Genomic DNA, 12,996 nt, shown 5'->3' with positions numbered 1-12,996 from the left:
CGTTTATCTTTCAAAAAGAAACTGATAACGTTGGTTAATAATTGTTGTGCCAAATACCATAAATGCAAAGAAGGTTGAAAAGCATGCTTCCACAGATCTTGTTAGGGTTGTCCTGTTTTTAGGCGTATTTTAAAAAATAAACACTTGCCTCTTTCACTTTTGACGCTAACGTGATATTTGATTTGCCTATCATTAAGCCTTTATTTAAAATGTCACAAAAGAATGCATAGATACTGTATACCAGATTGAATTAATTCTTTTCCTCACTGGCTATAAGCCATTTTGTGGGTGTGTTTGGTATTATGTTCACTTACAATGTTTGAAATCCTGTTGGTTTCAGCGTCTGGTTTGTTAAATGGGTAATCTTTTACTTGTCTTATTCAAGTCATGTTTGATTGAAACTACAACTCTTCACCTACCAGGAAAACTTGGTATTTTCCTATTATACATGCATGGATAATTATGATTAATTAATGAATATTCATTCAACACAATTGGAGTTTTTATAGTAATGGCTGGGATTCAGGGGGTTAGGAAGAGAGAAGACACGAATAAAGTGTAATATTTACAGTGCTGCTCTTAGCTGAGTTTTAATGTAGTAATAGAAGGAGTATTGGATGTGACACGTGTTACACTGATACTGTACATCTGCATGTGATCTCAAGACCGCTCCCCATATCTTCTGACAATTATAGTCTAACTTGTCAAAAATATTTATTTACTTTGTGAGACAAGAACTTGAGATACTTGTAGTACCAAATAAAAGAAGTCCAGCGCTGATTTTTCTCTAGCCTCAAGCCCCTTCTGTTGGCTACAGACAACCAAACTCACTAAAACAGTTGCTGAAACAGAGGTTGTATCTATAAACTGAAGTTCAGCTGGATGTTGTAAATGGAGGGGGGAAACCCACGGCAGAACATTATTTACTTGGATAAAAACTTTTTTTTGGATTTTTGGATTGCCTTTTTGTTTTTTTTTTGTGGGTCCCCTATTATGAACTTGTTGCAAATAGATCTAAGAAACTATGTGCAGTTCAACCTAGCATGTGATTGGCCAAAATCATTAAGTGCATGGGGGACATCTGACAAATGTACAAATTGCAGTTCAAATTCTATGTGGACATAGTAACTTTTGGATGCTAATTCTTGTTACTAGGATTTCCTCATCATGGTGTGATATTATTTTATTACACTGTTGGCCAGTCACAAGTACATGCTGAACAGGCTAAATTGTAATACAAAGACTTAATTAGCTGAATTCCCTGGTCCTGCATGTACTGTATTTCCATTTGTAGAAAATCTGTGAAGAACTGAGTTACTTAACTTCTAAATAATAAAAATGTGGTTCTGTGTTAGTACTTGACTCGTTAAAAGTATCTTATGTATCGAAATGCCTGGATTCAATACCAATACTCACTTTTTTGGGGGGATAGTTTTTGTTTCAATCACCTGCTTCCCATAGTGAGAAGAGAGACACTGATCTAATGTCTGTTCGGGGGAGCAGCTATTTCTTCTCTTGTGGCACTGAGGCTTAGGAGCACTGATGTGGATATAGTTGGCGTTCTCATCCATATTGTCAAGTTATGAGATTCAAATCTCTCTACAGTGCTACAGCAGCAGAGTTTAAGAGTGTTGCCATTCCACATTGAGGTAGATAATGGCTGACAAGCTGACTGAATGCACAGGCTTTTTTTAAATCATTATGTGATTATTAAGGTTAACTGAAATTAATGAATTTTCTCAAGTGATAAAGTAAATCTTTCCTCTCCCGCTTCTCCTTGTTACAGTTTCTTATGTCTGGTTGGGCCACAGGTTATTCATTCCGATGTGACCTTGTTGACTACTCCAGGTCACCTACAGCTCTGAGAGTAAGTAACCAAATGAAGCTAATTATGCTACATTAACTTTTTATATTTTTGGAATGCTTTTAATGAAAATGCCTTGATGCATAATGAAGAGCACATAAGTGACTATAAAGGGTGATGAAAGGGATGTTGGCAGCAACATGTGCTAGCAGGGTGGATTGATTTAAATCAGTGACTTAAATCACCAATTGGAAACCTTGATTTAAATCTTCAATATTAATCAACTTTTCTATTGTTCTTCAGTTCTTTTCTAAAGAAAGGTACATTTTCATTGCTTCATATAACCCTTCAAACATGTTGATTTGCAATGAAATAGAACCTTTATGCTAGATTTGGTATATCTTTTTCTATTTAGGAGTACATACATTTGTAAATAAAACAAGCCCTTAATACAATACATGATATATTGTGCTATATTTATAAAGCTTGACCTCAAAATCAAATATATTTCCCCAGATTGTTTCTTTTTATGGAAAAGCAGCTTTTAACTCAAAGGTTTTGATAGAGACTCATGGATTCAGCATATTTATATAATTTCTTAAAACATTTGAATAAAAAAATAAAGTGTAGACTTGACATACCTTGTGTGACATTCAGATTTCATTAAAATGGTTTATTTTATTTATATATATATCCAGTGTGTTTGCTTATTCAGTTCAACATTTTAAAGTTCCCTGAGGCTGAAAAGGCATTTGTTTTGCTTCCTTATTTTTAAAGAAAAGAAACAAAAATTAGACTGATGTTCTAATGACTTCATTAGACTTGACCCTGTGTATTTTTTGGATTATTTTTTTTAGATGGTTCGGACTTGTTGGCTGTACTACTTCTCCAAATTCATTGAATTATTAGACACTGTAAGTATGTAGTGACCCAACCTGGTAAATACTGTGATCTCCATACAGAAAAAGGGACATTAGAGTTTATAGCAGTTGGATCATACAGTAGCTTTACTCTGTTTGCTCACTAATCAGACCTCATCTATTCAATCAACAGAATCTGTTAGTAAAGGATAACAGCTCTTTATTAAGAGCGGAGAAACATTTCAGGCTTTTCTATACCACAAACTTTTAAGCATATCTCCCCATTAGTTACAATGGGAAGTCTCTAAAAATGATAGCATGCTATGGTTCTTTCAAACTATCCTGGGAAGTACTCAGTTAGGGTAGATTGGCTGGAAACAAGTGCTGGTTATGCTTCAAGTCTTCCTTCATTTCCTCCCCCAACAACTTTCCCTCCTGTTTCTCAAACATTGGCAGTTGGGGGGGTTTGGCACAGCCAACTGTACCCACCTGCCTCAATTTAAAGTACCCATCCTGGCAGTCATGAGTAGTTACACAACGTTCACCTGACACTCTGGACTGTTTCTAAGGCCCAACTAACTAGATCTCAGATCTCCTGTTGGAGGGACCAGGAATGCTGGAAATGGAAGTTGGGTGACCTCCCTCTCTTTTCTACTATCTACTGACTGGTGATCTTCAATTGGTCCTGGATCTGAAAAGTTATTTTCTTCATCTGAATCCTTCTAGTTGTATAGTTGCCCTTGTGCCTTCTTGTTTGTTTAGGTACATATATCTCAGCTTCTTTTCAGTTTGATTGTGAAAGTTTAATTGCTTGAAACTTTGGCAACATACTTTGGTGTTACTATTGTGCTGCTTAATTTACTATTTCTAGCCACATGAAAACAGTCGTGTATGCAGGGCCGGCTCCAGACCCCAGTGGGCCAAGCGCGCGCTTGGGGCAGCGTCCCACGGCAGGCGGCTCCGGTGGACCTCCCGCAGGCATGCCTGCGGGAGGTCCGCTGGAGCCACGGGACCAGCAGACCCTCCGCAGGCACGTCTGCGGGAGGTTCACCGCAGCCGCGGGACCGGCGACCGCCAGAGCGCCCCCCCGTGGCATGCCGCCATGCTTGGGGCAGCGGAAATCCTAGAGCCGCCCCTGCGTGTATGCATGTTTTCTCTGTCCCATGTGACCACTCTATTCCCCTCTTTCTGGGTGCCATCTTCTACCTGCTCTTGCTATCCGACTCTACTCTTCTCATTCCCACATTTATTCCAATCTATTGTATTCTGCTTTTAGAATGGTTTTGCCCTTTGCTCCCTTAACAGTTTTCCTTGGCAGATTGATGGACATTTACTATGGCAGCACTTTGTCCATAGAAAATATCCACCTTCAACCCTCTCAATACTATCCCACCTTCCTTTTCACATCTTTGGGCAGTTATTGTCTCTGTAGTGCTTTTAACATGGCAAGTGCTAGATAGTCTGTCTGTCTTTAGTTACATGATGGTTCTGATTTAATCTTTTCTGCCTTCTGTGTACCTTTTCTGTGCCTTAAAGTCAGATCTTTAAATCATCCTGTCTTTTCAGTTGCCTCCAATACTCATCTCAACCTGTTATACTCAGAACTTCAAGAGGTCTAAAATACTCTGGCTGGACAGTTCAGTCCTGGAATTGGGGCCATCTTTCCTGCATCCTCCATTACTTTCACTGGCTTCATAGCCATCCCTGAATGTATTAAAAGTGCCTTTCAGGACTCTGTAGATTTATTTAATTCCACCCTCTGATTTCCTATCCACCTCTTCATCCTCCACACTCTCATTCTCAGGTCGTGGACTCTTAAGTTACTTCCCAGTAATTGGCCACCATAAAATGGGTGTCACTTTCTTTTAGATTGCTGCATCTGGAATTGACTTCCTCACTAAATATGTTGAAAACCACACTTCTCTTGCTTTCAATTCTTTCTAAACCTTGCCTATGAGCTTGCCAATTTTGCACTTAATGTTTTATTCATACATCTTAAGGGCTTTAAAAAGGTGAAGTGCCATTATAACCCTTATACAGATCAGAAATTGAAGCATGGGAGGGGTACCTGGGCCTGATTTTCAGACCCTCACTACAATGACGAAACACTGAACCAGTATGAATATATTTTTGGAAATATCTTATAGACAGTTTTTTGTACTACAGTAACTCCTCGCTTAACGTTGTAGTTATGTTCCTGAAAAATGTGACTTTAAGTGAAATAATGTTAAGTGAATCCAATTTCCCCATAAGAATTAATGTAAATGGGGGGGGGGAGGGCGCTAGGTTCCAGGGGAAATTTTTTTTTCCATTCAAAAGGCATTATATACATTTTAAACCATTTTAAACAAGCAATTTAATACAGGTACTGTATAAGCTTTAAACAGTTTTAAAGAAACAATGTAATACTAGAATCACCATTGCTGAGTATGAAGCTTGGTTTAGGTGTTGGAGTCAGAGAGTGGAAGAGGAGGGATTGTCCGGCTGCTCCTCTTGCTGTTCTTGCAAGCACAGGCACTGACCCTGCCGGGGGCAGGGGGCTCAACCCTCTGCTCATCCACTCCACCCCTTCCCCCAAGCCTCCACCCTTGACCCGCCTCTTCTCCCCCCCACCTCCTCCTTCTTTACTTTGCATGCTGTGTCCTCGCTCCTCCCCCCTCCCTTCTGAATGCTGCAAGCCAGTTGATTGCCGCGGGCAGGAGGCGGAGGGAGGAAGGGGAAGGCGCTGATCTGCAGGGTCTGCTGGCAGGCGAGAGGTGCTGGAGGGAGGGGAGGCCATAGGGAGGCTGCCAGTTGTGGAGAAAGCAGGCAGCCAAACAACATAATAGTGGAGCATTGCACAACTTTAAATGAGCAGGTTCTCTAATTGCTTAGCAATGAAACAACGTTAACCAGGATGACTTTAGGTGAGGAGTTACTGTACTGTGGATGAAGAGTCCTCAAAGGAGAGGTGGTTGTAGTATAGTGGCTTGAGCATGGAGCTAGGAGTTGAGACATCTGAACTGATGATCAGAAATGCTGATCTTCTGCAGCTTGCATTATTTGTAACAGAAGTTTAGATTATTCAGTGCCTTTGAAAATCAGCCCCTCAATCTGTCACTCAATTTCCACATACATAAAATGAACATAAGTGCAAAGAATTTTAATGTACTGTGTTGAGCAACCTACGTTTGTGCGTACAACTAACTGCAAACTACTTTCACATGTGACTTTTCTAATCTCTTATTCTTAAAACTATTTCAGATCTTTTTTGTTCTGCGAAAGAAAGAGGGCCAGATTACATTCCTGCATGTCTTGCATCACTCAATCATGCCGTGGACCTGGTGGTTCGGAGTCAAATTTGCTGCAGGTAGTCAAGACAGCTAAAATTATACTATATGTGTTGTAGTAAAACCTCCATACTCTATAAATGAAAAACATGTTCAAATGGACACTGTCAATTTAAAAAAAAAAATCACTTGGTCATAATTTGTATCTGCTAGAGTTACAAGCAGTGCCCAAAGATTACTGTACCTGAACTAGATTATAAGGGAGGGCGAAATCTTCCATTTGGCAACACATTGTGTATAGTCATTTTCCCCTCTTGCTGCGGGTGGAGGTGGGGGGCAGCTAGGGGCAGGAGGATGGCATACCAATGGGGAGGCTGTGGTTTGTAAAACCCAGCAGGGGAATTATGGGGCAGGTACTTTATTACTGAAACTACTACAAAAAATAATTGAGTAGATTTCATGTTGACATTGTCCCTTGGAACACACAAATCTAATCAGACGAGAGAGGTTTTTTTTCTCATCATTCTTTCTCTCTATAGCCTTAATTTTATTTAGAAATTATTCTAGTTTTTGTTGCAGTTATTTCTGACTGGCCTTTGGGAGCAGAACTGTAGCCAGAGATAATGCTGTAACTTTTCCAGAGCTAGTTAGATATAGTGATATCTGTCTGTGAAGGGCCAGCAACTTAAAAGATAGCATCCAAATGTTTGGAAACTGGGAAACCACCTGCTGTTTTTCCCTCATCTCGGTCTTTATACTCTCTTGTTACCTTAATCTTATAAATCCCTCCGCTCGCCTCAACAATCTCTCCACAGAGCAGAAATGACAAAAATCCAGAGAGATCCTTGCATCAGAAGCTTGTAGAATGCATGGTCTTTCTAACCTGGCGCTTTACGGTGTAACGGACTTAAGGCTGCATCTTGAGCTAGGAGCATGGTTCCCCAGCTCACATATGTATACCTGCAGTAGCTTGATGAACGTTAGTGCACATATAAATAGTAACCTTACTGTGGCCAGACATGCAGTGTCAGGCATGGCTTGCCATGAAGAGTATAAGAATCCTGAAAATAGTGGGTACATGCTAGCTAAGTTGTGCTGCTGCCCATTGTACCACAGTGATGCTACTATTTATACTTGTGCCAGCTTTCATCAAGCTACTGCAAATGTGTACGTGAGCTGGGGAATCATACCCCTTGCTTGTAGTGTAGACATAGCCTGCAACCTGCAGAGCAAATTCAAGCCTATTAGAACTCCTGGTGGGGGATTTTATTCCTGGTGGGGGTGTCTGGAAGGGGTTACTAGTTGAAAAATCAGTGGAGACAACAGAAGTTCTTGTCTGGGCATAGTTTCCTTTTCTGTAACATTTCACCCATCTTCCTTGACATTGTTTTTTTCCCCACAGCTTTGATGCTTAATTGAAGGAGAGAACCTTTGCCTACCTAATCCCTCCTGTGTATATTAGTTGCATGCATACAAAAATATATCCTGAAAGAGGTACAAAAGCTTTGCATGGATTCCATGGAAAGTTGTCTAATGTGCAGTTAGCTAATGAAGGAGACTGCTATATTTTCACTGTGTTTGAGTCCAATTTCTAATATATAAAGAAACTCTCATGTTTTGAACTGCATCCTTTTCCCCAAATCAGTGGTACTGTAGTACTAAAATTGGAGTTACCTTCCTCCGTTTTCAGACCATTTTAGATCTGTTAATATAAAACACATTAATCTGGTATCCCCAGCACTTAACAGTACCTCCCCTCAAAAAGATTACATTACCCATACTGTTAATTTCCTGCCCTTTAGCTGGGCTTCAGAATGGTATACCAGCTGTGTACTTGTTCCAAGACAAGGCATCTCAGACTTAAATCTCCTATGTGGTAATCTGGCAAATGCTTTCCACAAAGTGAGAGATCCATTTACTGACTCAAGTCAAATATTCCCTCATGTAACCTTAGAGTATTGTTTCTTTCTCAAAGCTTTATTGCCTATCTTTTAAACTAATCTTTCCAAATGTTCTCTTTGACACCTTAAAATAAATTCCAAGAATTTCAGTACAATTGATGTTTATCTTGTATTTCATTTCCTAATTATTTTTTCCTTTTAAATAATATTAGGTTGTCTGCTGCCCAGCCCTCTGACCTTGTTCTTAGTCCAAATCATCCAAATAAGTTTGTAAAGAGATGGGGATCTTCTTCTTATGACCTGACAGAGAATTGAAAACCATTTTTATGCAGTGCAGTCACTTTCTTGTGTAACAGTATTTTTGTAATGTTGCCTAGGTAGCTTTTTTCTAATGTACGGTAACTCATTTTGAGGCTTCTTCCATGAATTTTCATTATGCAGCCTAAAAAAGTAAATAAATTAGTCTCAGAAAAGCAGTCAAATTGTTTGGGAATATGTGACCTAGAAACACAACATTTTAGAGAGAATTTTCAATTAAAACTGATGATGGTCATCAGTGGAAGGGGAAAGCTCCACTAACTGCTCTAATCATTAATAAAGGAAACATTTATTTTTAAAATTAGGGCTAGTTGAAACTGTTTTTGATACATAATTGGGCTTTCAACCAAATTATTTTTTTTGCTAAAAGTGTTTTCATGGATTTTCTCTCCCTCTCTCTCTCAACCATTTTTGACCAGCTATATTTAAAACTCAATTCACTTCTTAAATATTACTACTACGGCCAAGATAATTTAACCCTATTGGAAACTGAGCAGGAGAGAGGGTTCTAGAGAAGGAAATATCTGCATGGTTCCCCTCAATGACGAGTTCCTTCATTATCATTCCATTTAATGGATTTGGTCCCAAACTTGAGGGTTGCATGGGTGGTTAAGGTCACATATCTTGAGGTCCCACACTTCTGCCCCTTGGGTCTTCCCTGGTCCTGGGAACATGGATCCTCTGGAACTGTCCCCAGAGAGTGACTCAAAAGGATAGAGAGTAGAGCCTTGAGCTGTAGTACCTTTACTGGGAACCTCTAAGGGCTAGAGGTAGGATTGCTATATAGTTTCGGCCCCTGGACTCATGAAAAGCCAATCATAGGATCTAGGAAAGAGGTAGAGCAGGAGGGGTGATGTCGCAGAGGTGTTTGAGCCCCCTTCATATAACACACTAACAAAAAACTTGTTTGCATTCAGTTAGACTAATTACACTTTTATTACAGCTTTGGAAAACTGACTTACAAACATTGCAACATTTTACTAGGGTGTTGGCTAAAATAGTTACATAAGCATTTGCTGAGAAGAAAGGGAACTGCTGAAATCTTTCAGAGTTGGCAACTACAGAGCTTAACTTGAATCTTTGTATTTTATGCGCTAGTGAAAGTCGGAGACCCCTCCACACAGAGCCTCATGCTTTTATCTAGTTTTCTACTTAACTAACACAAGGCAAAAACCTTGCGTGGTAGCTAGACACAGGATTGTTTTTTTTTAGGATCGCTGGTGTAACAATCTTATTATTCTACAGGTGGGTTAGGAACATTCCATGCTCTGTTAAACTGCATTGTGCACGTCATCATGTACAGCTACTATGGGCTCTGTTCACTGGGACCAGCCTATTATAAATACTTGTGGTGGAAAAAACACATGACCTCTATACAGCTTGTGAGTATTCCCTGAGCCAGACTTTTTGCAGACAGTCAAGTTGTTTGTGAGTGAGTTCTTAATGTCACTTCTATGAACGTAGTTAAGAATTATTTTTACTATGGCACAAAAGAGTTTTACCTTAATTTTTCAACTGAGTTCAGTAGAAATCATGAGACCAGTCAACCGTGTAAATAAAATCTGTTGAACTGATTTCCGGAGGTTCTGAGAACCCACAGTTATCTTTGAAGTCAGTGGGAGTTGTAGGTACTCAGTGTATTTAATTGCTTTGTACTCTAAGTGTATTGATTAAAGAACTGTTTGTCCATTTAAGAACTACTGGAGTATGAACTCTCACTAGAAACAAAGTGTGTGTTTGTTTTTTAAAAAGAAATTTGCAAAACGGTATTAAATTAAGAAATAGTCCTTGTAACCTTTTTTTTTTTTTTAAAGATTTATCTTCCTTTAAAGTAAGGTAAACATTTGGGTCTACAGAAGCTGATATCATCTCTTTAATTTGGATTTGGCCTTATTAAGAAACAACTGAATTATCTGAAGCATTTTTATCATAGCTATTGTAATTGAGCATTACGATTTTCATATGACAATCTTTCTTAAAAAACCCTTCTAAATTCTGTGCTTCAATATTGTGTGGCCCTGAGTTCGCCAAATAAATTGTAGTGTGGTAAGGGGAAAGCAAGGGAATTTTTTTTTTTTAAACCATTATCAATTTGGTTACCTTTTAAATTTCTTTGGCTGCCATTTTGTTTTATATACTTTAGATGTGCTACCATTTTTGTTTCCTATCTAAACTAAACTAATCAGATGTAATCCCTAACTTCTCTTCCTATAGAAGATTTTGATAGTTTGTTTATGCCTCTGCTCAATGGCCTAATACTTTTAGTTTACCACATTATTATGCAAGTAGTCAATGGAACTAGTCAACTTTAAGGGGTGGCAAAATCAATCCCTCTGAGAATGTGCCACCTTGAAAATAGCTCCAGCCAGGCCTTCCCCTCTGACTGGTAGGAAGAGTTCCTTCCTTGGTCTCCCTGATATGGATCTACTCTCCTATCCTTGTACCATGATGATGTTTATAACTTAAAAAAAAAAATTACTTCATCAAAAAACCACCTCTCCCTGGCCAAGTAGGAGAGTGGAGTTTTGCAGGACTACACAAATCCTATTTCTCACCAACCTTCTCTTTTTGTGTGTGCGCACATTATGCTGACCACTATTTAAACTTCTCTCAAGTAATCTTTTTACATTTTTTAAAATCATACTGTATAACTGAGCATATTTTTCCTTGTCTGTTTCCTCCAGGTTCAGTTTCTTATGGTTACAGTTCACATAGGACAAATCTACTTTATGGATGATTGTCCATATCAGTATCCAGTTTTCATATTCGTTATTTGGCTCTATGGTTCTATGTTTTTAATCCTGTTTCTCCACTTCTGGTATCATGCTTACACCAGGGGACAGAGACCACCAAAGACTATGAAAAACGGAATCAGCAAAAGCAAAGATCACTGAAGCAATGTCTCATCTATATAAATGTGTACATCTCAGACCAGTAATTTGTACTACTTGACAATCAAGATATTTAGGTGCGCACTACACTGTGTACATTTTACATGTTTTTCCAAAACAGAGCTTGTATTTTTACAATAAGTTATTTGGGTTTCTGATGTTGCAGGGTCGGGGGGAGGGGTAATTTTCTGATTAAAGATTTGCAGGTTTTCAGTGACTTGCTGCACATATCTAGAGAAATTTTCTCTTTGTGCCGAGAAGAAATGACTATTTAATTGCATTCTTATAGGTGAGATGCATATAAATAAAAAGATCTTCTTTAAGAAAGTGTATGATAAGTACAGAATACTTTGAGCACTACAAAAAGGTATAAAGAGCATTCATTTTAACTGAAATCATAAGCTGTTGAAATTGTAGTTTAATTTTAATGAAATAACCATGAAAAATCATTGTTACATTCATAATTTATAGACTAAAACACATTGTTAATATAGTTAATACCTGTAAACATTCATATTTTTTGTACAAAATGTACCATTTTAAATAATATAAGTTAAATAAAACCTTGGCAGATTAGTGTGTTTAAAAAAACAAAGATGGATTTTTGGATTATAAAGTCTTTTACTAAAATGATTTAAGTTAATGTTTTTTACTTAATTGAACATTATAATCATAAAAACTTTTGATTTAACATCCAGTCAAAAAAAAGTGATTTGATTCATTGAAGTAGAATAACAATCTTACCTCATACTATTCAAAATTGTCTGTAGCTGTATTTTGATATCAGCAAACAGGAATGTTTACTGGAAAAAATATCATGCAATTCAACAACCAAAACCATATTACATTTTTAGAATAGGTTTTGTGTAAAAATACAAATGGCAGTTTCATTATTTTGCTGTATTCTTTCTCCTTTCCACTGCCTGTGGAAATGAACGGTGCCTAATGAGAAATTGTTTTGTAAAATTCATGGCTAAGTTTCTCTGTTAATAGCAGAAGTGCCTTGTTTTTGCCATGTGGTACTAAATGAACTGTTCAAAGAGACTGCAAACTACACAGATTTATGGAGAGGGAGAAGGGGCAGATAAACATGTACTAGTTAACTCCAAACTATGCAGAATGAACTGATAAGGGACTGATCAGAGGGACATGTCAGCTGGCTTAGTAGCAATTTATAGGACCTATAGCTATATGCAGATAATATCTCTCTGCTTCTGTGAAATGGTCAAAGAATGACTGTATTATGCAGAACTAAGCTAAAATATATTCTGCCTTGAGATGCACACCATACAGCATTGATTGATTTTGTTTTTGTGACAACTCTTACTAGTGATGGGCTGAAATCTATCTTGTACTCTGTTCCGATCTGCTGGAGTTGTGATGTTCTCTAAAATGTCTTCTGACTCACCCATTTTTGCATTAGTGGTTGGAGAACTCCAAAAAGGCATGTTTTGTTGTTATATGTACAGGATTACCAGAATAGTGTTGCAAGTGACTTCTTATAAAATAACATATCTGAGTCTTCCTTTCTGAACTAATAAACACAAATTTGCTTCTTGTTTTTCCGCCTTGTTAAATGTTAAAGTGGCATATGGGGACTTGGTTGCTATTTGAAGACTATTAGATATATATATGTCTAATACTGTTTTCTTGTAACAAAATAGATGATAATGCTGCAATGCTTAGTTTGAATTTCTTCTTTAATTTTATCTTAATCTGTGTGTAAGACCTAATACCCCCAATGAGCTGTCTTTTAATAACATGATGAAAAAACTCCATCGAAGTTGTTTTGATATACTGTAAGAAGATATTAAAGAACTAAGATTTATACCCATCATCTTCCAGCATATAATGATTAATATCTTAAATGAGTGTTTTATAACTCGTATTTCCAAACTTGCTGGGTGAGTGAAGTTTGATTTTTACTGTTTTGGTGGATTTCTTTTTTAGATG

General features: G+C 37.9%; 1 protein-coding gene across 6 annotated transcripts in view; it reads left to right on the top strand.

The window, feature by feature from the left end:
• ELOVL7 (ELOVL fatty acid elongase 7) overlaps positions 1-12,791 on the top strand; it is a 61,245-nt gene extending 48,454 nt beyond the window's left edge. For 5 of the 6 annotated variants that reach the window (XM_039544606.1, XM_039544604.1, XM_039544609.1 and 2 more), the window contains 5 exons: positions 1,787-1,867; positions 2,662-2,718; positions 5,908-6,013; positions 9,398-9,534; positions 10,837-12,791. In XM_039544606.1, the coding sequence (XP_039400540.1) occupies positions 1,787-1,867; positions 2,662-2,718; positions 5,908-6,013; positions 9,398-9,534; positions 10,837-11,046 (591 nt within the window). In that variant the 3' untranslated portion in view covers positions 11,047-12,791. Of the gene's footprint in view, positions 1-1,786; positions 1,868-2,661; positions 2,719-5,907; positions 6,014-8,046; positions 8,124-9,397; positions 9,535-10,836 lie in introns of those variants that run through there. The other variant, XM_039544610.1, reaches the window with a different exon arrangement.
• The last annotated feature ends 205 nt before the right edge of the window (positions 12,792-12,996 follow it).

This window comes from Mauremys reevesii, linkage group 6, assembly GCF_016161935.1.
Source record: "Mauremys reevesii isolate NIE-2019 linkage group 6, ASM1616193v1, whole genome shotgun sequence".
NCBI lineage: Eukaryota > Metazoa > Chordata > Testudines > Geoemydidae > Mauremys > Mauremys reevesii.
The sequence above is the reverse complement of the archived record's forward strand: the minus strand, read 5'-3'. Positions and strand labels throughout refer to the sequence as shown.